We start from the raw sequence: 24,498 nt of genomic DNA, 5'->3' as shown, positions 1-24,498 counted from the left end.
TCCACGACCACGACAGCTGAAATCTTGTTTTTAATTTAAATGAGAGCTGCGATTTTTACATAATCACTTGATTCCTGGAGCTGGCATTCCCTCGAAACCCCAGCCCGCCTCCTGCTCCCGGAATTTGGCAGGAATTGGCCCCACTCTTACAAGGAAAGACACTGGAGGAAGAACTCAGCATTTATTTAGCTCAGCTTTCCAGCTCCAGAGAGTCCTGAAGGGTGCATGTTGGAAATAAACCTTCAGAGTCAGTCAGAAGGGTTTTTTTCTAAGAAAATAAAAAAACCCCAGGCAATTTCTCTTGGAGATTTGCCAGCAAACTGACTCCACCACCCTGTCCCAGCTCTTTGCCAGCCTGTGGACCGGTTGTTGCAACTTTGAAGCGTTTCCCCCTGCTTGGGGATGGGATAACGTGCAGCAAAACCACTCTGTACATATTATTCTCTCCCATGGGCTGCTTTTCCACAGGGATCTGTTGGAAGGGAGCGGGAGAGAGCGGGGAAGGGAGGGAGGGAGAGAGGGGGATCCCTGCCCGCCCATCCTGCTCACCTCCGAGCATCCTCCCTCCCCTCGGACACCTTTGGGTTTTCCATGCGCTGTGCCCTGAACATCCCGGCCCGTGGGGGCCGCAGGGGGATGGTCATGGATGGAGCTGCCTTCGAGCCGCGGGAATTATAAAAATACACGGATGGGATGTGTGGGGGGACAATGGGGGTGCCCTGGGGAGCAGGAAGGCAATGCCAGGTGCAGGAGTTGAGCCTGGCTGTTCTCTCCAGGCTGGGAGAGAAACAGGGCGCAGTTAGGGCTTCTAAACGGGGCACCGCTTTGGGGTCCCTATGAGGGTGCATCAGCGCGCTGGACAGCATCCTTCATCAGCGGGTGGGCACCAGGAGCGGAGGGAAACGAAGCTGCTGAGCATCGTCCCGTATCAGGAGCGGGCTGTGGGGCACGGCAGAGTCCCCAGCGGGCAGGAGAACCGGCGGGCGGCTGTGTCAGCCTTCCCCTCAGCGGGGATGGGGGCTGAGCAGCGCTCGGGGCTCCTCCAGCGGCGCTGCCCGCCGTGCCCGAGCCCCCGGCGCTGGAGGAGCCGCCCGGCCCCGCCGCGAACAATAGCGGCCCCGGCGCGGGGCGGTGCGGAGCGGGGCGGGCCGGGGCCGCCGCCGCCCCCCCGCCCGCCCTCTCCCCGCCCTCTCCCCGCGCCACAGGCACCGCCGCCGCCGCAGCCGGGTCCATGCCCGCTGGAGCCCCCGCCTGCCGCCGCCCGCAGCCCCGGCATGGACGTTCGGTTCTACCCCTCCGCCCCGCCCGCCGTGGGCTCGCTGCCCGGCGCGGACCCCACTTGCCTGGGCCCGCTGGATTATTATCACTGCAACAAGGTACCGGCGGCAAGGGGGGAGCCCGGGATCGGCGCGTCCCGCGCGGCTCCGCGGGGACAGGGACGGGGACGGGGACGGGGACAGGGAAGGAAAGTGGCGGCGGCGCCGGTGCTGCGGGAGGGAATTTTGAAAGTGGTCTGGAAGCGGAGCGGGGGGAGCCGTCGGGTGCCCGGGCCGCCCGCAGCGGGTGGGGGGAGCCCGAGCCCGGGTAATGCTCGGCGGGGCGGGCCGGGAGCGGAGCGCCGTGTCCGTGTGTCCGTGCGGTGTCCGTGTGTCCGTGCGGTGTCCGTGTGTCCGTGCGGGCTTGGTTTAACCTCCTCCTCTCCGGGGTGTCCGTGCGGTGTCCGTGTGTCCGTGCGGGGCTGGTTTAACCTCCTCCGCTCCGGGAGCGGAACGCAGTGTCCATGTGTCCGTGTGTCCATGCGGGCTTGATTTAACCTCCTCTGTTCCGCTCCGGGAGCGGAGTGCGGTGTCCGTGTGTCCGTGCGGGGCTGGTTTAACCTCCGCTGCTCCGGGAGCGGAACGCAGTGTCCGTGTGTCCGTGCGGTGTCCGTGTGTCCGTGCGGGCTTGGTTTAACCTCCTCCGCCCCGCTCCAGGAGCGCTCGGCCCGGAGCGATGTGCGGTGCTGGGGGGTTGTTGTTGCGGTTGTTGTCGGGTACTTTTTTCCTGTTGTTCCTGGCCGTGTTGTTGTTTTGCACCTTCTTCACGAGCCGCGGAACCGCCGGGCCGGGTCGCGGCTCCTCCCTAGCGGGGTCCGGCCCCGTCCCTCGCCTCCATCCCTCACCCGTGGCCGCCGAGGGGACACCCAGCTCCGGGCTGGGGTGTTCGTGTGCCCCCAGATCCCCAGCACGGCGGGGAAGCCTCCATCACTCACATTTCCCCTGCTCGCTGCAGCTGCGAGGCGAAGCAGCCTGCACTTGTAACGGGAGAGGGATGCGCAGGGGATATTTGAGAGCGCGGAGGTGCTCTAGGAAATTTCCCTCATCCTGCAGAAAGCCAAGCGAAGGGGATAGATGCTACTTCAGGGATAAGGAGTTTTCTGCCTTGCTCGCTGTGGGTAAACAGCGCTGATGTTTCAGCTACAAAGCCCTGGGATCCAGATCTCTTTGGAGGGAAGGGGATCATCCCAGATGTAATCCTTGCTGCCTTCCGGGCCAAATTCGGGTAATTGCGTCGAAAAAAGTTAATAAAAGGAGAAAATGCTCTCCTGCGTCGGTACAGCAGCTCAGGATGCTCTCGGCTCACCTCACTGTTGTGATACTTTGGGATCAAACTCCTAAAACACAAGCGGAGGGAAATGTGTGCGGCTTCCCAGACGCGGCAAATTAATCTTAATGTATCAAGAGATGTATTTAACTGTTTTTCTGTCAGTGGGTTATTTATCTCTTTTTATTAAGTCGTAGCAAACCGAATAGTTCTCGTTTATTTTGAGATGCCGGATTATACTGAAAGGAAACAACTTTCGTTGTTTTCGCCTCTATCTGCGTACTGTGCCTGTATCTGCTGCCTTCAAAGTGTTTTATTATCATTGCCGTTGCTCTTAAAACACTAAATAAGCTCTTAAAATACTGACGAGAGCCGGATCACCTGGGAGCAGGACATTTGTCCTGCTGGAACACCCGCCCGTCGTGTGCGAGAGCAGAAACCTCGGATCGTGTAAGCCACTGGCAACTGCGGCTGCCCCCAAACCCTTCTGGCTTTCGGAACTCGCTTTTACCCAGAAGTTGTTGGATGCCAACACGATTCGCTTTGCCTTGCGGTGTTTTGTGCGGGAGCTGGGGCTGGTGCCGCGCTGGGGCTGGTGGCCTGCCAGCCTTGGGGCTGCGCGGTGCCCGCGTCCCCCCGAGCCTTGGGGCGCGGGGCCCCTCGTCCTCAGCTCATCCGTGGCCTGAATCCCTGAGATTAGTCCCGGATTAGACGCTGGCCATTGATCCGCGGCTCCGGGGCTGCGGGAATCGCCTCCTCTGGGGGTGCAGCGAGGCCAGCGGGTGCGATGGGCGCTGCTGCTGCTGCTGGTCCTGCCCTGGGCGGATGGGACAGCGGAGAGGAGCGCCCCAGGTACTGACCACTGCCACCAGATGCTGCTGTTGTCACTGCTAGCGAGCATCTGAAGGCAGCGGCAGAAGAAAGGAAGTGACTTACCCTTTGCTGGGTGCTTTTTCCATCCCCCCCCTTCTTTTCTTTTCTGAGTTATCAAATGACATTTGCTTATGCACAGCCGTGCACGTTTGTCGGTGGCATGTGGCTGGGATGAAGGCAGGGATGGAATGGGCTGACTCAGTTTCCCTGGCAGGCTGCAGGTGTAGCAGCTGTAACTTCAGCACCAAAGCGTGGCCCGGAGAGGGGCAGGAGGAGCTGGCACTGCTGCTTTTCCTTCGGAGAACTCCGGGCTGGGATCCGGCCGAGCATCACCTGCAGCATGCTGTTCTCATGTTCTCATGTTCTCTGCCATGGAGCAAGGGTTCTCCTGCTTCCTGGAGCCACATGGGAGTCTCTGGGAAACTCCAGAACCCCAACCCCATCACTCCTGGCCAAATCCCAACCCCATCGCTCCTGACCAAATCCCAACCCCAGAGCTCCTGGCTGGTGCTGGTGGCTCAGCCCAGGGCTAGGCTGTGACAGTGTCTGCCTCAAAGCATTTCCACTTAAAAAAATCTGCAGAGGAGCGTAGGGTGGACTGGAAAAATCAGAATTCTTCCACTATGGCGTGCAGATATCCTGGATAAAATCCATCTCTGGGAAGGACCTGAGCAAGGAGCACTTACAGGCTCTTTGCTGTCCTACTGCTTCGCTGAGTTCACGGACATGCTCTAAAGCCCTGTGATTTAAAAGGCTTGTTTTGTTTAGGGTATTTTTGTTTGGTTTGGGTTTTTTCCCCCCTTTATTTATTTATTTCTTGAGGGGGAGGCAGCAAAGCTGGGCTGTGCAGTGTCATTGTGCATAAATAACTCGCTGGGAGCACGGCAGAGATGCCTTAGCCCAGAGCAGCCTGAAATGTTAATGGAATTGTTTTGTGCACTTACTGGACATGATATTGTTACCAGGAGGTCTCCAATCTCGCCTGCACGCTGCAGTCAGCCACAATTCCTCTTTGCAGCTATGCAGGGGCCTACTGCACATCAGCATTTCCATTTCTGAAAGGACAAGGGATGTTTAGAGGGATAATGAAATGGGAGTGTGTGCTCAGCCCAGGCCTCCCCAGAAGGGGGAAATTTGCACCCTTCCTTTAACTGCTTCCACAGCATCCCTGTTTTCCCTGGAAGGGCTGGCCACTGGCAGGGATGGAGAAGGTGGTGAGGGGCTGGACACTCGCAGGTGGATAATGAGAGCCTTCCTGCCCCATCAGGCAGGGTGAGAAGGAGCCCATTTTGCTGCTGACTGTGTTTGGTGAGCCGTTCTAATGGATCAGGAGTACTGGTGGCATCAAAGCTGGGGAAAGGGGCTCCCTGTGTAAACCAGCCCCTGTTACTGGTGATCCTGCATGGAGCAGCCTGCCATGGCAGTTGGGGAGAGGAGCCAGCCCCAGACTTCCTGCTGCTCACAGCCTGATGCTCCTTGACAGGATTTTTAGGGCTGCAGAGTGCTCAGCCCAAGGTGATGAGAGAACAAACTGCAATGAGCATTTCCCACCGTGGAGTACAGCCCCCCATCCTGTGGGCTGGATCCAGGACCTGCTCCACCACTGGGACAGCAGGAACACCTCTGGTGTCTGCACAGTGTCCACGAGGGACTGGGGAGGTTCAGCTCAAAGTGTGAGGAGCCCTCATCCAACCTGTGACACCCATCCCTGTCATCAGCCACCTGAGCACTGCTAAAGGAAACACCTCTGGTTTGGATTCCTTGTTTAAACTTAGGTCTAAACCCCTTTTCCTGTCCCCTTTGGCCATTTTCCTGGTTCCTGCTGCATCCTCCTTCCTGCCTGCTTGCCAGGAAAGCTTTCACAGGGCTCTGAGCTGCCCATGTGTAGTGCTGGTGTTTTGGGGAGAGCAGCGTGTTCCTGCACCACCTAAGGGGGTGTTGGTCCCTCCACCCTCCAATTGCTTTGAGAAAATGTGGAGATTTTCCCCTTTCAGCTCTAGGGAGATTCTGCAGCTCTATTTCACAATAAGTAAACCACAGCACGGTAAAAAATGTGCATTTTAGTAAGAGCGAGGCTCGTTCTGCTCTTAGCAGAGCTTTAGTGACAGGATCTGGTGTGCTGGCTGACACAGCAGCACGGAAGGGTTTTCTTCTAGATCCTAAATTGTGTGTGTGGGTCCATGAAGCTCAGGAGGGAGATTTTCCTTCTCAGCCCAAGCAAAATTGCCTTGGCAAGGGAGGCCTGTGAGAGGAATCCTGCCAGAGCACGATACCCTGAGCTCTTTCATGCAGGGTGTGCAGGGATGCAGGAGGAGTGATCCTGCTCCCCAGGGGCATCTTTGGGGAGTGAATTATCATCTCTATTCTTCCTACAGAAATAAATTTAAATAGAAATTCTGCCTGCTTGCTTCTGGTGTTACAATGGTCAATCTGGGTTAGCACGATGCCCAATTTCCAGCCAGTGGAATTGATGGGGATTGATGATGAGGATGATGAGGAGAACTCAGCCTGGGAATACCAAATCCACACTGCTGTGAGACCCTGGGAGTGCCTGTGGTCCTTGGGAACCCCCATGCTGGGGGCTCTCTTATTAACCCTGCAGGATTTCTGTAGGATTCATCAACACCATCAAACCTTTTCCCAAATTTTCCTTGTAGGATTCTGTGGCTTTGCCTCTCCAAACAGAGCCTCTTTCTTGCCTTTTGGGCTGATAAGTTGACAAAAGCTATTTTACCAATACACATTAATATCTGCTAGTTATCTGATGGGTATTAGTCTGCAACCAATGTTCTCTTCTTTTAAGAACCCTTTAGAAATGGGATCTGAACTGGTACGAGCCCGAGCTGATGTAGCAAATACATTTCTGTGAAATGTTCTGTTTTGATTTTTACAATAAATTGTACATTGCAGTGATAAACATGGTCCCTTTTTCCTTGTTCCAGCACTGCTTTGCCATTCTGGAAGATAAAATACATTCTTTCCCTTCCTACTTCTGAAGCCAACTCTGTTTTGAAGTAGCATAAATCTTTCTTTGGAGATGGAGGATTTTGGATGCAGAACAAAGTCCAGCAGATTTTTAATTCGGGGCCCATTTCATTCTCATTTGGCAGGCAGCTCCTGTTGATTTGCAAATGTAGATTTTTTAATTTTTTTTTTCATTTAGGCCCTGAATATGGGCAAGGGCTCCTCTGAGAAGTGGTTGAGTTACTCAGTGGGACAACCTTGCCTTCTCCAGAGTGGTCTTTGATGGGTTGCACAGCAGAAAGTGTTTGAAGCTCCATTTTTTTTTTTGCCTTGGGCTTTAAGTCAGGGATTGGGAGCTAAATAATGAATGTCCATTCATTCATCGAAAATGTTGTTCTCTCTGCATGCACGGAGGGGAGGCTTTAATCTGGTTGTTTTGGGAACAATGGGAGATGTTTGGAAGAACAGTCTGACTTGTGTGTAACAACATGTTTGTTTGGGCTGCTTCTGAATAACCTTGTCAAGGACCTTGTCCGTGCAAGTCCTTGTAGCAGAGGAGACATCAAGAAACAAAAAATTCAGGATCAAAACTGTGCAAGTTTCTCTGATTTATTTATGATTCTTCAAATCCATGATTGTCCCTTGAATCGGTGTCCCAGAGGTGTGGGTGTCACACCACCCTAACTGCAGAGGAAATCCCTGCAACGGGCACCAGGATGAGTTTGTGCATCTATAACAGAGAAAACATTCTGTTAATAACCTGTATTTTTTTGTGCAGACCAGAGCACCCAATATTTTGGAGGGTGCATGGCTGATCCTGGTGCCAGGGCAGTGGGAGAGCCCCTGGAACCCTGCAGAACTCTTCCAGCTTCTCCTCCTCATAAGGACGGGCGCTGCCAGCTCCTTTCCTGGGGGTCGCTGCTAACATTGTGATCTTCCTGCAGCATTTGCAGAAAAATCTGTTTTCATGCTGCCTTCGCTTTGCATCTCCTTCCTGCTGGCTACAAGGAGCAGGAGGTGAGGATGCTCCACCACCACACACTGGCCCCACTGGGAGGGGGAGCATTTTCCCCTCGAGGTGCAATTTTCCCCTATTACCTTTGTACTCCTCTGTTGTTTTTTTTTTTACAAAATGAGCTCTAAATGCTTTTACCATAAGTTGGGTTATATCTGGCAGTATAAATGAAGCATATAATTGTGTTTTCCTAACAGCTCCACATTAAAAATAAGTTATTGTGTTGCTAATGTGTTTTTCCTGACAATTTTCCATCCGGTGAGTGCGAGGCTTCTGTCTGAACTGTCATGTAACAGCACCTCTGCCTCCTCTTGAGATCTTATTCAGTATTCCTCAAGTCAGGCTGAAGTGTTAGTGTGATTAGAGCTTTCAAACTATTAATTCCTAATTGGAGGTTTGAGCTCTAATGTTCCACCTTTGTGATTTTACACTCGCTGTAATATAATTAAATAATGCATAATGTATGTTCTATAATATTACACATAAATTATAGATGGCATATACGATATTCTATGGTGTACATAAATTATCTATTATCTAATATATGATAGAAATTATATTATGCATTATATATGATATATTATATATAATTATAGTAATTGGGGATGCACAGCTCAGCTTCAACAGGAAGAAATCTCTCAGCAAAACTTACTGAAACAAGCACTGATCACACCACTCTTTAAAAAATAATAATAATAATAATAAGAAAAGATAGAAAACAGCATTAAATCACCTAATTTTACAGCTGTATGACCAGATTTAAATATCTTAATTATCTACCTTCCCCCCCACCTTTTCCTATTGTTTCCCTGTGGAGGTTTTGTTCTGATGGATGCCATTTCTTCCCTGAAAAATGGCCCTGGCTGCCGTGGTGCTGCAGGCAGAATCTCTGCCTTGTGCCACAGAACCTCTCCCCGCCTCCCCCATCCTTTGCATGGATTGCTTGACCTCTGCAGATATAATTAAATCTCTTCCTGACGACTGTGAGATTGCAGCTCGGCTCCGTGGCGGAGGGAGCTGGGAGGGAAGTGTTAAACGGGGCCTGAGCCAGGAATTGCTCTTGTGGGGAGATTGTTGGGCTGTGTTGGTCGCTGCACGTGGCTTCAGAGGAGCCTGATCTGCAGAGATCAGCCCAGCCTTGGTCCCAGGCAGCTCCTTCACCTCTAATTCTGAGCAGGACCTGGGCACAGGAGAGTTTTGCCAGCGTTTAAAATGTAGAAGATTTAATTTATTCTGTTGGATTGAGGGCTCAGCCCCTTGCTGTCATGCTGCCTTTTTTTCCTGGGTTTCTAAGGATCTCATGACTTAGCAGCTGATGGGAAAGGGGGGTGACATTTTAGGACCAGGTGGCAGAACTTGCTGCACTCTGCTCTGAGCCTCTTCTCCCCATTCCCAACGAGCATCATCTTCCCCAGCAGAGCCCCCAGCCTGGAGGAGCAGGTCTGGGGCAGCACTGTGGTGCTCAGGGGAGGTGGAGCACGAGCCCAGGCACATGCCCCTCTGGTCACTGTCACCCAGGCCGTGTTTTCCCCACAGCCCCATGGATCCTGTTCCATTCCTAGGGCAAGGAGCCCTTTTTTATCAGATGAGCTGGATCATATCACCAGGTTTCTCTTCCCACAAAACCTGCTGGTGAGTCAGAGTTTCCATCCCCATCTGGGCTCCTCAGGGAGGCTCCATCCCCTTTCTTCCCAGCTGCCTGCATGTGCATGGTGCTTTTCCCCTCCACTTTAGAAAAAACAATCCCCTTCCTCTCCATCTCTGCTCTTGCCAGTGGCCAAGCTTGAGAGATAAGAGCTGTGTCATGGCTCTGCCTTTTATCCGCTCCGGGAACTGGCCAAGCTCTCCCTCTCCAGCTCATTTCAGGACCCCCCAAACATGTGGGGGTTATTTTAGGAATAATTTGAGCCACCCTGAGCACTGAGTATCCATTGCAGGAGATCCAGGCCCGTGGAGAAGTGCAAGCAGAGCCTGGGATATCTGAAAGGCTTCTCTCTTCCAAAGATGTGGATCTCCACATTCATACCCATGAAGGAAGTTCCACCTGTCCAGCCAGGTTCACCAAGTGTTTATTCCTGAGCATCTCCCTGTCCCTGGGAAGGTGGTAGGGCTGTGCAGGCTCTTTAGGAGTTCTCAAGCCTTTTGAAAACCCTCAAATGCAACAGTTTTAGTGTGAAGGGTGATGCTGGGAAGGGGAGGAGATTGTCATGGAGAGCTTGGCCTTATGTGTGGAGCTGGTGGAGCTCAGCCCTGTTCCAGCAGTGCAGGCTGAGCTCCCTCCTCCCCTGAGAGCAAACCCTTGGCCAAGGAGGAGCTGTTTGATTCCATCCCTTTATTCCACCCTCACCTCTCCTTTATGCAGAGGGGAAGGTGCTCCCAGGGACTTCTGTGGTGCTGGGAGGGCACAGGGTGGATGGCTGAAGGCCCCCAGCATGAGAAGGACCTGGAGCTGTTGGAGTGAGCCCAGAGGAGGCCATGGAGACCCTCCAAGGGCTGGAGCCCCTCTGCTCTGAGCCAGGCTGGGAGAGCTGGGGGTGCTCACCTGGAGAGGAGAAGGATCCAGGGAGAGCTCAGAGCCCCTTCCTGGGCCTACAGGGGCTCCGGGAGAGCTGGAGAGGGACTGGGGACAGGGGATGGAGGGACAGGACACAGGGAATGGCTCCCACTGCCACAGTGGGAGATTGGGAAGGAATTCCTCCCTGTGAGGATGGGCAGGCCCTGGCACAGGGTGCCCAGAGCAGCTGTGGCTGCCCCTGGATCCCTGGCAGTACCCAAGGCCAGGCTGGACAGGGCTTGGAGCACTCTGGGACAGTGGGAGGTGTCCCTGCCCATGGCATGAGATCCGACCCAAACCATTCTGTGATTTTGTTGCATCACTTACAGTTACTAAACCCTAACCTTTACTATTTCTTTTTTGTCAATAAATAACAATTCCCTGTTTCTTTCCCATTCCTTGTTTCTTAGTTTTCTTGGGTGCCTCTTTGAACAGAGAGGTTTTACACACTGAGCCATCTCAGAACATTGTGCCTGCAGTGGAAGAATGATGTATTTTTAGGGAATTAGATCCGTTGTCCCTACTGTCAGCAAAGGGACAGTGTACCCTGGAGTCCTCAACAAAAAGAAGAGAAAGTTTGACAGCATGGAAATGAAATGTATGAAAACCTTAGTGAATTCTAGCTGAATGATATTGGTTTATTTCAGCTTATGCAATGGCCCAAAAAAGCATTAGAATATCACATAAAGAAGAAAAAGCAGAAATCCTGGGAGGGGGGAACATAAAGAACAGAAACTGGGGCTTGTAGCAATGGAAAATGTTCCCCCCCATCAGATCCTGCTCTGTTTGTTCATGCTCAACCCAGGGAGGCAACTTTTCCCCTGCCACATTATCTTGTCTCTAAATAGCATTCAAAGGAGAAGAAGAATGTGCTGTTAAAAATATCAAACTTTTGGGAATGGCTGGCAGACTTTAGCACTGATAAGCATTGTTGATTGAAGATCAAACAGCCCTGGAAGAAAAAACCTTTCCAGCAAGCACCGTGGGTCCAGCCCTGCAGCCAGACAGTGAGGTCAGCCTTCAATCCAGGGATATTTAGGGACTGACACTGGAATTATGGTCTGGGCTCTCTACCCCAGACGGATGTTGGTGACACTGTGGTTTCAACTTGATAAATCTGTTCAAGCTGAGACCAGCATTTATTCCATGCCAAGAGTTTGCATTAGTAGGTGGTAGCTTTATATATCTATTTTTTCCTTCATTTAAGATAAAGAGGGAAGGTTGCAGGTCATAATGTGAACTGAAGACTGTTGGCATTTGTTTTTTAATTAATTGACAACCTGCATTTCTGTGTCAAGGTTGCAAATTAATAGTGGGTGGCCATCTGTTTGCAAAGCAGATAGTTCTGGCTGTGCCAAACATGTGGAGTATTTAACCATTTGATTTAAATCAGACCAGAATGGTGGGTTTTTGAACACTCTAATAAGTTGGGTTTTCCATTTAAGAGTTGTGAAAAGTATTGAAATGGTCTTTTTAGCTTCATAAACTTGCAGGTCTTTAAGTGAATTGTTTGGCATATTTGGCTTTTTTTTAGGAGAGGCCAAATCCTGATGGGAATAACAACATGGAGCTTCAATCACCTGTGGAAATGGGGTACCAAATTTGTGTGAGAGCACCAAAGAAACAAATACATGTTAAAAATCATAAAGTAGTTCTGGCTGGAAGGGACCTCTGAAAGTGTATTTGAACTAATTTCAATAGCACCTTCTGGGATTGAGATGGCAGGAAAGAAAAATATCAATAGATTTTCTGCTCTAATACAGTGAGAGTCTCAGTGGTGGTGGCTGCAATCAAATGCTAAATAGAAAGTTTGCAATAAAAAGGGCTTTAGTTAGAATTAATAAAATGTGAAATGCTTCGTTCTTTGGAAAACATGTGGTATTGACTGAGATTTAGAATATGTCCTGGGAGCAGGGATCTGGACTGCAGGCTCTAGAGCTGACTCTGGCATCCTTTCCCTGCATGCATTAATATTATTCCTTTATTTATTATATTTTTTTAAATTTTATTTTTTGCCTGGAAAGGTCACAGTGTGCCAGTTGGAGAGGAAATAAGCAAAGAGCTGGAATCAAGGGCAGCCTTGCACAAAATTACCATCCTCTTTTCCCACTCCTTCACCTTCCTGTGCTGTCCATGGCAGGGAGATGATCTTTAAGGTTCCTTCCAACCCAAATTGGATTCTAAACCAGGATCCCTGTATCACAGGCAAATCCAAGTTTATAAAGAAAATTTTCCTGATAAGTTTGATTTTTAGTCCTGCTATCCAGAAGCTGCACGTGAAGCCACAGGTAGTTCCCATTTCCAGGAAAGCACTGCTGAATTCTTGGGGAAATGTGGATTTTAACATCCTCTTGTTTTGAGGAATTGTCTTAGGATGTTCTGAAGCTCAACTGGAGCTTCTCATTTGCCACCAGAGCTGGAAATCTTGGCTGGCTGAGAGGCAGGAAGAGCCTGGTGCTGGATGTGGGGCTGGAGCTTGTGTCACTGTCATCGTGCCTTGAGCATGGGGACGGTGCCAGCTTGGAAGGGATGCTCTGCTTGGCACAGAAAGGTCTGGAGAACAGGCTTAGCACACATACAGCAGGGAGGCTGCAGCACCCACAGGCTCCTGGAGAGCTGCTGGGGCTCTTCTCATCACTGAGACACCAGGCCATGGTCCTTAGGAGCTGTGAGATAGGGCTGGTGGCTGCTGTGCTGCTCTAAATCACAGAGATGTGGTGCCTGGGGACGTGGTTTAATGCTGGCCTTGGCAGTGCTGAGTTGGTGCTTGGACTTTGTGATCTTGGAGGTGTTTCCCACCTTTAGGATTCCCTCAATCTCTGGTGGCAGTGTGGGACATAGAGTAGGTCAAGGGCAAACTGGGCCACATGAAACTCATCCCTTTGGCCATTATGGAACCACTCATGAGGCTGGTGGGCAATCCAGTCTTCTCTGGGGCTCTTTCTGGATTTGGTTTGGGATTCTTGGGGCTGTCCCATGTCAGGCCAGGAGCTGAACTTTGGGTTTCAGAGTGTGGTGCATTGCTGGGTGCAGTGATGGAGCCAGGCTCTGCAGGGTGGGTTGGCTACTGAGCTCCATGCTTTTGGGACCCTGCCTGGACTCCTCTGAGCTCAGAGTTAGTGGGAGCTGCTCACCCCTCACAGCCCTGGAGCCCCTTGAGGCTCAGCTTTCTCCTGGTCATGACTGAGCATGGCAGGGCATGACTGGAGTGACTTGATGAAGCACAAAGCTCTGTCCCTCAGGGCTGGGAAAGAGGTGACAACAAAAAGTTTAATTCCCTGCTGGTCTCAGCCACGATTCATGCTTAGTTTCCCTCTGTGGAGGCTTCCCCTCTCCCTCTCTGCTGTCCAAGTGTTGCTTCTTTTGCATTTGTTATTTATTTTCTTCCTAGCCCGAGGGCTGCTGCGAGAGGTGTCTCTTTGCTCTGCCGGCTGTTCCTGATGCTTCCTTTTCCTTGCTAATACCAATTGTTCCTGCCAAAAGCTCTCGCTGGTGTTATGTAAACCTCGAATCTCACGCTAACACTCCCAGCTCCCATCGGGGGCTCCCAGAGGCACTGCCTGGGATTCGCCCCCGCTCTGGCTCTGCTGCCACCAGGCCTGTGCTGTGCCAGGGGTCCCTGGGCTGCTGAGCCAGCTGTCACAGCTTTAGTGAGGGCAGGAAGAATATATTGGTGTATTCCAATAGGTACTGCACCCACAAACAGCACCCTGGTGCTGTTTGTGGGTGCAGTACCTATTGGAATATACCAATATATTCTTCGGGATGTGCCTGAGCTTGTCTGGCCCTTGGTGCTGAACCAAATGGTGTTTAACCCAACAGACACTTTTGGCTGGCTGGGTGTGTGGTGTTTCACCCCACAGACACTTTTGGTGGCTGGGTGTGTGGTGTTTCACCCCACAGACAGTTTTGGCTGGCTGGGTGTGTGGTGTTTCACCCCACAGACACCTTTGCCTGGCTGGGTGCTGCACTGGGCCCGTGGAGCCAAGTCCAGGCCTGCAGGAGCTCTGGTGATGCTGGGAGGGAGCTTCCCCCCATAACAGGGGCTGCTCCTCAGGTTTCCCTCTGGCAGAGGAGCTTTAAGGCGATGGTGAAGGAAAGGAGTTGGTTCTGATGGAGGGTTTGGATGCAGAGCTTTATTCTGGCCCACAGGCCTCTGAATGCAGCACCAGCTCCAACAGAACTCCCTGAGCCCGTGGTTGCTGCTCCTTTAACCCCGGGGAGAGGGGCAGGGAAGGGGCAGGGAGCCACCAAGCAGGGACAGGAGGGAGGGACAAAGGGACAAAGGACACCTGGATGGCCCAAAGCCCCCCAGAGGTAGAGAGCATCCTGTGAATCTGCCAATCACTCGATGCCCTTCTGAATGCCAGGACTGACAGACAGTGCTGGGAGGGGAAAGGAGAGGGATAATTCCACATCAGGGAGGGAATTATCAGGGAGGGATCCGAAGTTCTGGGGTAAACCCTGAAATCACCACAGAACAGGTACTCATGGAGCAAAGCTGCGTTTTGGGCACATTTTGCGTTTTTTGTAGCGGTGTTGGCGGATGCTGTGGGAGGATTCTGCTACCCTTGGTGCATCTCCACCCTACCCCTGCCCTCAGTCCAGAGCTGAGCCTGCCTGAGCAGTGTCTGTGCTTGCTGGTAGGATTGGAGTTCCTGGAGCATCTTCATGGAGACACTGTGTTCCTCCAAGGCTGTTGGGTGGGCACCTCTTCTCCTCAGCCAGGTGTGGTTCTGTCCAAACCAGTTATTTACCTGGAAAGTGACATTAACAAAATCCTAATGAATTTCCCAGTGCTGCTTTGTGTGATTTGGCAGCCGGGATTCACTCAAGAAAGAAAAAAAATAGAGAGAGATCCACCATTGCTGTGTGCCCAACCTCTTCCCCATCCACTCCACTGCTTTTGAGAGATTAAAAAGAGATTAAATCCTGCTGAGCTGGCAGGTGATGTTGATGAATGTTTTGAGGGGATTAGGGTAAATCCATTCCTCCTTGTGATTTAGCTCAAGATTTGAACTCATTGATAAAATTTGTCCAGGTTTTACCTGTGAAGCCCCCTTTGAGCCAGTGAAGGTGTAAATGAAGGCAGAGCTTGTTTTTGGAGCACAAAGGATAATGAATTAGCCTTTGTAAGGCTGATGAAGGCTTAAGATTGCTGTGCATCTACAACTGATGCAGCGTCCAGTTAATCCTCACTGCCACAGAATTAGAGGATGCCCAGGCTGGCTCCTTGGCTGGGGGAGTCTGGCCTGAAGCTCCAGCTGCAGTGCAGCACAGCTGTGAGATGTTCTGCAGCAACCAACCAGCCTGTGGAGGCCACTGTTTTCATGTGGGACTCAAAAAATGCCATTTCTCAAACTAGGGATGGCATGGAATGGACACAGCTGTGGACTGGGGCTCAGGGGTTTCATCCAGCCAAAGCTGTCCTGGTGTTGTGGCACAGTTTGGGTTCTGTGGTGGAGGTAAACAGGATGTTCTGGCAGCCTCCATCAGCTCTTGGACCTTCTGGTCCTCCATGCATCCTACAGCGCGGGAGCAGGGATGGTGGGACTCCAGAGGGTGTTCCTGCCAGGTGTCCCAGCATCCAGAAGATGGTCCTCAGAGTGTCTTGGTTTGGAAAGCCAGGTGTCTGCTAAGGAAAGCAGGAGCCTCCCCTGAAATGGAGAATGTAAACCCTCCCCACCCCTCCGAATTGCTATAAATTTTAAATTAGGGGGCTCTCAGGCAAAAATATGGGAACAGGAAATAACAGTTATTTAATAGGGAAGAAAATAAAAAGATAAAATAAACAATGCAGTAAACCAAAACAACACTGCCAGAGTCAGAACCCAACCTGACACCCTGTGGGTCAGGCTGTTGGCAGCAGTCCCATTGGAATTGTGGCTCAGCCCTCCTGCAGTGTCAGGGCTGGTTCTGCTGGAGCAGGGATCCTGTAGAAAGGTGCAGTCTCTTCCTCTGAAGATGCAGTGGGAGAGGCAGCTGCTGTTCCTCTGGGGAATCCAGTGCAGAAGCTGTGCTGGTGTTCCAGAACCTCCAGATTATATCCAGGTAGGAATGCTTGGCTCCTCCCTCTGGGCTGACATCTCCCAATGGGACGCTGTAGTTCTTATCAGCCATGCAGGGACATTCAATAGCTGTTATCAGCAGGTGTCCCCTTCCCGAGGGAGGAGTGATTGTGGTCACTCAAAGAGAGAGATAAGGCAAACTGCCCACTTGACAAAAGATAATCTGCCATACAGATGGTAATTGAAAACATCTTGCATTGCAGTCTGGAACACAGAGGAGCACTGGGACCTGCAGTGCTGCCCTTTGGGCTGGGGAGCAGAGCTGGGACTGGCAGCAGCAGCAGCCTGTGCTGGGTGTGCTGCTGGGGCTGCAGAAGAGGATTCTACTTCCAAGGACATACTTGGAGCAAGGCTCAGCATCAGCCCTGAGCGACTCTCCTGGTGCTGGGAGGAACAATCCTCACTGCTCTGTGCTGTCCATGGTCAGATGAAGTCTCTGAGATGCAGGAAGGTCTGCTGGCAGGGCAGGAGTGCAGTGTGGAGCCTTCAGCCTGGAGGAGCTTTATAAACCAGGGCAGGGCATTGCTGCCAGAGCTCTGCACTGCCCGTGGCATCCTTTACAAGGCACAGGTGGAGAAGTCCTGTGCAGAACCACTTGGGTGGTTTTGGTGGAAAGCTCCCACTGCTGTCCTGTGTGGAGCCTTCCCCTGAGACTGCTCATTCCAGAGGGCATGGCTTGGTCACCTCAGCATTCCATCCACCCTGTGCCCAGCTCAGCTCTCAGTTTCCCTGCACGTGGTAACTTTGGGAAAGCTGTCACCCTGCTTTTTAAAGATTTTTAAGTTTTTAAAGTTTTTTTTAAGACTTTTGATGTTTACATTTTTATAATGAACTTTTTAATGTACTTTATGTAAATAACTCATTGTTTTGCATTCTTTTATAGAAGAAGAGAAATTTGATGGACTGTTGGTTTGTCCAGTGTCATTGGAGAGGTGGCACTGTCATCCTCCAATCCACTGTTACTTTTAGAAATCTATAAATGTTAAAGTCAAAATTAAACTTTCCCTCTTTTTTACCTTGGAGAATCCAGTGTCCACATAATTTTATTTCATGTCCTAGAACAACAGAGAGCAGCTTTGCAGGTCTCCCTGCGCTGCCCAGCAAAACTGACATTTAGAAACCTCCTGGGTACAGGTGAAGGTTCCAGGTGGCTGCTGCTGAGTGTGACCTGGAGCTGCAGGCTCTGTGAAATCAGGGATGGTCTGAGCAAGCAGAGCTGTGGCAGGGAGGACACCAGGATCAGGCTTGATCCCTGTGCAGCAAATCCTGTGAGCTGCTTTGGATTTATGCAGTGATAGCAGCAAACACAGCCCCCTCCCAGCCCTTAAGGATGCTGCTGGGGTGGGTAGGAAGCCTGAGAATGTCACAGACAACTGGGAATGCTTTCAAGAACATAACTGGAAACAATTTAGAAATAATTTCAAATGATTTTTTTTTTTGCACTGTGTCATTGGAATGTATGCTTTTCTAGAAAGTAGGTGGAAAGAGAGCTTGAAATTAAATGTATTATTAAACAGACCTTTCTTAACTCTCATTAAGGAAGAGGATTTGGAGGGAAGTGTTTTACAATTTCTTAATCGTGTTGCTGCACAAGCTGGTGTTTGCCAAGCTGGTATTCTTGACTCCTTCAGGATGAGCAAAAATGAGCCTTAAATTCCTTGTGTATTGGAAAAGAATATTTGGTATCCATTGTTTGTGATGCTGGTAGTCTGTTTAAAATAAAGTTACCTTTGTATTTGCTTAGTTTGCCTCTAAACAGGAAAATAATGGCTTTTGTAATGTCTCTATTAGAGGAGTATTGTTTGAAAGCACTTTGGGCTTGCATTAGTTGAGTGCAAAATGAATTCCAGCTCTGGAGCAAATAAACCCCAGTGGGGCTGGATGCTGGGAGCTGCCAGTGTGATGTGGGGATGTGCATCACAGAGGCCTCTGGGGGCCAGTTCTTGATGTAATTCTTCATGCTCCTCGTCTTCCCTCCTCCCTTCACTCACCCAGTGATGCAGCACTCACCCCAACAAACTGGTTTCACCTTACAGCTGAAACTGGGGGCACTGGGCAGCATGAAGAGGGGGCCAAAAAGCTTTTCAGTGCTTTAAATAAAGCTTCTCCACATGTCAGCACGTGAGTAAACAGACTTTGCTGAAATATCTTTAATTTTCTCATCTGAACACCAACAAACACTTGCAGTTTGGGGGATTTCTTGGTGTTCTTTTTTTCCTAACTGTGATGGGAAAATGGGAAGCAGAAGGAAAGTGCTCACTGGTGGTGCTGGGTGTGCCAGGAATTGCAGGAGCAGCTCTGGAGTGTGTGAGTTGCCTTTCACGAGCACCAGAGGCGGCTCCCAGAGCTGCAGATGCACACACAGGCTGTGAGCTGAGGCTGCTGGAACCTCAGCACAGTTTGGATTTCCAGCAGTTCCCAAGGATGTGGCTGCCCCTGGATCCCTGGCAGTGCCCAAGGCCAGGCTGGGTGGGGATTGGAGCACCCTGGGACAGTGGAAGGTGTCCCTGCCATGGCAGGAGGTGAGATGAGATGAGTTTTACGTTCCTTCCAACCCAATCCATTCTGGGATGAGTCTGTGTGACACAGCAGGAATTAGGAGCACAGCATCTGGGGGCTCTGCTGTCCCTATGCCCACTGCAAGCAGCTGCTCAGACCTCAGCGTTCAGTTTAGTCACATAACAGCGTGGTAGGGGACACATGACACATGAAATCAGGACCACCTGCTTGCCTCTTTTCACAGAAAATAATGAGGATGCTTTCATAAAAAGCAGCTAAATGCATTAGAAAGAGAAGCAAGATCTCTCTGTGCAAAGGTGTCAATGCTTTTATTTTTTTTTTTATTTTAAGCTGAATGTTGCATTCAGTTTGTTATCTACTATTGTATTTACAGGGTCCCTCATAGCAGGGAGGAATGATGAATCTGACTCCATGTTCTCAGAAGGTTAATTTATTATTTTATAATACTGTATTGTATTAAAGAATACTAAACTAAGCTATACTAAAGAATACAGAAAGGATACAGACAGAAGGTTAAAAAGATAATAATGAAAACCCATTACTGCTTCCAGAGTCTTGATACAGCCTGATCCTGATTGGCCAATAAGTCAAAACAATTCACATGAAAACAATGAAACAATCACCTGTTGGTAAACAATCTCCAACCACATTCCAAAGCAGCAAAACACAGGAGAAGCAAATCAGATTATTATTGTTTTCCTTTTTCTCTGAGGCTTCTCGGCTTCCCAGGAGCAAAATCCTGGGCAAAGGGATTTTTCAGAAAATATGAATCCCACAATCTAGAAATTATAAAATGTGGGTGGGGATGACTCTGATATGCAGGAGGGATTAGAGCAGGAGGTGTTTTCTGTGCAGAGCTGGTGGGATGTGCTGCTGGGGCAGCTCTGGGCTCTGCAGCTCTGTCCCAGTGTTGGCTGTGGCAATGCCCCTTTCCTGTTCCAAAGCAAAACAGAGCTCATGGCTGGTGTGAAGCCATGAATTTGGGGGATAAAATGCTGTGCAAGCTCCTGCTCTTGCATGTTCAGTTCTTAAAGGGGTCAGTAAAGACGGGGACAAACTTTTTAGGCAGGGCCCGTTGCTACAGGACAAGGGGTGAGTGTTTTAAACTAAAAGAGGGTGAAATTAAACTGGATATAAGGGATTTTTGGTTGTTACAATGGCAGCAAAATGCCAGATTATGCCCTTTTCTGACCCAGAGATGGGGCAACTGAGAGGCATTTAAAAAACTTTTATTCTATTTTCAGTCTTATGTCAAGAGCGAGACAATACAGATCTTACAATTCACACAATACAGATGTTATAATTCATACAAATGAGTTACAGATCTTATAATTTTTCTACAAATCCATTTCCTACAGTAAAACACTGGCAGGGGCTGCTCAGAGAAGGTGTGGGTGCCCCATCCATGGGCATGTTCAAGGCCAAGTTGTGGCTTGGAGCAACCTGGGATAGTGGAAGGTCCCTGCCCATGGTAGAGGAGTGAAACTGGAGGGGCTTTGAGGTCCTTTAAGGTCCTTTTAAGGTCCTAGATGGGCTTAAGGTCCTTTCCAACCCAAACCTTTTTCCTGGCAAGGATGTGCCCAGAGGATGCCAACCTCCCTGGCAATGATGTGTGGCCAGCAGAGTTTTTAGGCCACAGCTGAAAAATGTCCTGCTGGGCACCTAAGAAAGGATGGCTGCTAAAAATTATAGCTAAGGTGGACAAAGTGTGTGGATATGTGGGGGTGTAGGGGACAGAAATCATGCTGCTTCCAGGGAATTTCTCTCCAGGGTTATTTTTCAGAAGAAGCTGAAAAATATGGGTTCTGCAAAGACTGGTTCTGCATTAGCAGTGAGTGTGACACATGGTACCCCAGAACAGGGCAGGGCCCTGCCCTGTGTGCTGGGAGAGGGGTCTGCCACCAGCCTGCTCCTCCCTGTCCTGCTGCCACGGAAATCCCTGTCCTTGCAAGCCATCGGCTTGGTGGGATTACAGAAATGTGGCCTCTCCCTCTGCTGTGATGGGGAGTTTGCACTCTGGGCAATCATTAGATAAGCACAGGAAAGCACAGGGGTGATGCAGGTGAGAAATGTGGTTTAAGCTCAGCTCTAGCTCCAAAAGACCTCTGGGAACATCCATGCCATCAATTGTGTCACCCAGGGGCTGCTGCAGCCACCAGTGGTTTGCAGCACTGACCTTGGGAGAGGCTCTGAAACAAATGGCACTGGTCAGACATCCCTGGTGGGCTGCCAAAAATGCGACTTCAGACATCAAAGAGTCAATTCCACCTCAGAATCCCTGGGCACTGTGGTTGATTAATTTGTGCAGTGGGTTCCTGGAGCGTGCTGAGGCACGTGGCTTTGGTTTCACCCAAATCAACAAAGCTGAAAAATTCAGCAATCCTATTCCTTCCTCCCAGTGACCACACACTTGGCAGAATTCCCACATTTTTCCTTCCTCTTTCTCTGTGTGTGAGGCGTGCCACCTTCCCACATGAAGGGCTGCAGGGATGAGGGTGCTGCCTGTGCTGTGGGAGGCTTGGACACTGCTCTGAGCCACGATGGAATGGAGCTCTAGCTCTCCAGGATGCTCCCTGTTCAGCATCTTGTCTGGCTCTGTTCCTATTGGAAAACTGGGGGGAAAAAATAGCAAAAGAGGAACTTACCCGTTTTCAGGCTCTTGCCCTGCTCCAGTGGTGAGAGGATTAATGGAGAGGTGTAGCCATGATATGTTCTGAAAAATCCTTTCCTTAGGATTTTTCCTCCTGAGAAGCTGAGAGGCCTCAAGAACAAAATGTAAACAATGATTATCTCCTGCTGTGGAATGCAACAGGTGCATCTGTGATTGGTCTCATGTGGTTGTTTCTAATTAATGGCCAATCACAGCTGGCTCAGACAGAGAGCCAAGCCACAAACCTTTGTTATCATTCTTTCTTTTTCTATTCTTACCTAGCCTTCTGATGAAATCCTTTCTTCTATTATTTTAGTATAGTTTTAATATAATACATATCATAAAATAATAAATCAATCCTTCTGAAACATGGAGTCAGATCCTCGTCTCTTCCCTCATCCTCAGACCCCTGTGAACACGGTCACAGAAGTTGCCACTGGAGTGGTCACCACTGTCCCCATGGGTTTTGCTGCGTTCCCAGCACTGAATTTCAGAGCTGGACTGGGATCCATGTTGTCAGTGAAGATCATGGGTTGCACAGCTGCCCTGTGCCCACAAAACATGGTTTAGGAGAGAAGGGAGGTGCTGATAAAGGGAATTTCCCCAGAGTGGCCAAGTGACTGCTGAGTGGTGGATCAGAGGAGGCTCCCTGGAGCCCCACAGGGGCCAGACCTGGGTGTTGGCTTGGATTGGTGTCTCTGCATCTGCCTGGGGATGGGGGAGCTGTGGAGGGGAGGAAGGGGTTAAATCAGTGCAGTTTGTCACAAGAGCAAGGACCTGGCTGGGCAGAGAGACTCTTGTGATGCATTGTGCCCTTCCCAGACAAAGAACTGCAAAGATCAACCATGGAGCAGAGCAGAGCCCTCACTCCTGTGCCCCAGATCCATCCCCAGGCCTGGGTCTGGTCCTTAAAGCCTTCTCTGACACTTTGGGTCTCCAGCTTCCCACCTTCATTGATCCCGAGCACCAAGGAAAGTGTGAATGGGAAGAAAAGCAGTTCTAATTTACCACATTTGTAAATTTGATATGAGAAGGCTTTAATAATGAAAAAAACCCAACAATAACAACCGAAGAAAATCTTCTAGCACGAAGCCCACGAGATGGGTGGATTTAAGTGCTATTAAGGGATTACTGGTAATGCCCAGCTGTGTGTGTTGGCTGCCAGGCAGCAGCAGCACAGCCTCATTCCTCATGCGATTGCAGCTGTGGAGCCCCATCTCTGTTTAGCAAAGTTTCTCTGGTGTCCCCATGATCTTTTCCTCTCTGCTGGTCCCAGCAGGCTCCATGAGCCCTCCAGCAGCATCCACAGGCATGGCAAGGAAGCTTTCCCTAGGGTGTCCATTCTTTGGTCAAGATTCCCTGGGATGTCCATTCTTTGGCCTCTTGCTGTTGGACATGGACCCTCAGCCCCAGAGCTCCTGGTTCTGAGCAGTGAAACAGCTCCTGGCACTACAAGTGCCAGCCTGAGCTGAGGGTGAGGAGCCTCAGCTGGAAGGTTTGTGTTCATTGGTTTTAGTTTAATCCCTTCACATTCCCCATCACAGCCCCTTGATGATGATGATGAGGATGATGATGATGAGTGCTTCTCTCTCTTTTGGTGCTGAATTAAATCATGGCATCCCCCCACCCCCTTTCCAGTATTCAGTGCTCTGAGCTAAATTAGAATAGGAGCCTTTTCAAACCATTCCCTTAATAAAAGTATTTAGTTAATAGATGATGCATAGCTCACAAAGCTTGCAAGAATCTGACACTGGGTATCACAATATTATGATATTTAACAGCAAAACCTACTGCATTATCAACTTACCTCTATAGCATGGAGGAGGCAACAGCTGAGGCATAAAAACTAATGCTTCAGTGTGACAGAGCTAAAATTGAACTTGGCAATTACTGCGTGCCTGATTCGCAGCATTGTGAAGTGAAGCTACTATATAAATCAGCTCCAGTAATCACAGGGTTTAAAATTAGTCACTTACTATTAACTCTGCCAGTGTTAGCATATGCTGAAGAATTATAAAAGTGAAAGGTATGGAATATCTAAAGTACAGGTTTAAAGTAAACCACTTGAACAAGCTCCCAGTGGGAGGATTTGAAGTTCATGCAGAAGTAAGGTTTTGGATACTCTGACAAAGGGTTGTGGAACACATTTAATTGCACATTGCTGTCTAATCTTTTGAATGCTTAACATCCTTTCCAAAGCACCTTTTCATGTTCCCAAGACTTTCACAGTTCACAGAGGGTAGAGTGATGATTGAATTTAATTTTTCCTCCCCTACAGGATTTTTTTTTTCAGAGCAGAGCAATTCAAATAGTTCGCAGAGCTCTTCAATGCCAGGCATAGAAAAAAGGAAACAGCAGGATAATGTTTAAAAATCATTACAGGGAAGTGAAAGGCTGCTCTGAGCACAGCACAGAAATTAGCAACTGCTATGATTGCTAAATTTTTATTCCATGCAAAATTCATGGAATTTGCTGCTATGAAAAATAGGGGAGTCAAGTTATTTAATAGGATTCTAAATTATGTAGGATGCACAAATATTTTATATGGGGCAGGGAGCTGTGTGTGTTTCTGTAGGAGCTGGGAGCAGCTCTGCTGGGGTCAGGTGGCTGTTGCCTTGTCCTGTTCCCCCATCCCTCTGTTCCACAGCCATGATTTTAGCTCAGTTTTGGAATTAAGTCTGGTTTGGGCTCAGTGACACCTGGCTGTGGAAAGTGTGTTGGGTTTGTCACCTCTGAAGGTTTCTAGAAGGATGGGGACAGGCAGGTGCCTGCAGCAGGGTCTGTGCCCTTGCTCTGTGACAGGGACGTGTCACAGTGTCACCTCTCCTGGTCACAGGGACCTGGTGCTTGTGGCTTTTGTTGTCCCTGTCCCAGGGTGATTCTGAACGAGCCTCCAGGCTCAGGGTGATGGAGGGGGAGGCACAATCCCCTCAGGGCTCTCAGCCTGCCCTGGGCTGGTCCCAAAGGATGCTCTGGCATCTTGGTCTCATTTCAAACACCTCAGTCCGTGGTTTGTTCTCTTCCCTGCTGAGGGCTGCAGGCTGATGGGTTTTCCTACCTGGAAGCTTCTTTCCTTCCCTTCCCCACAGCTCAGGCAGAGCCCTGACACCCCACAGCACCCCCAGCTCTCCTGCAAGGCAGCTGCACCCCTGGCTTTGCTCTCTGCATGTCTGACCTTTGGACTCCCACAGAAGACACCATGGCTTTTGTGGGTTTTCTTTCCCTGCTGTTCTCCTGTCCATGCTGTTTTGTTCAGCCACAGCCACATCTG

At 50.0% G+C, this 24,498-nt stretch overlaps 1 protein-coding gene across 2 annotated transcripts in view; it reads left to right on the top strand.

Moving 5' to 3' along the window:
* Positions 1–560: 560 nt before the first annotated feature.
* TOX2 (TOX high mobility group box family member 2) overlaps positions 561–24,498 on the top strand; it is a 174,494-nt gene continuing 150,556 nt past the window's right edge. The window contains exon 1 of one of the 2 annotated variants that reach the window (XM_074553937.1): positions 561–1,376. In XM_074553937.1, coding sequence (XP_074410038.1) covers positions 837–1,376 — 540 coding nt within the window. In that variant the 5' untranslated portion in view covers positions 561–836. The remainder of the gene's footprint in view (positions 1,377–24,498) is intronic. The other variant, XM_074553938.1, reaches the window with a different exon arrangement.

The sequence above is a fragment of the Zonotrichia albicollis genome, chromosome 17 (assembly GCF_047830755.1).
Source record: "Zonotrichia albicollis isolate bZonAlb1 chromosome 17, bZonAlb1.hap1, whole genome shotgun sequence".
Taxonomy (NCBI): domain Eukaryota; kingdom Metazoa; phylum Chordata; class Aves; order Passeriformes; family Passerellidae; genus Zonotrichia; species Zonotrichia albicollis.
The sequence above is the reverse complement of the archived record's forward strand: the minus strand, read 5'-3'. Positions and strand labels throughout refer to the sequence as shown.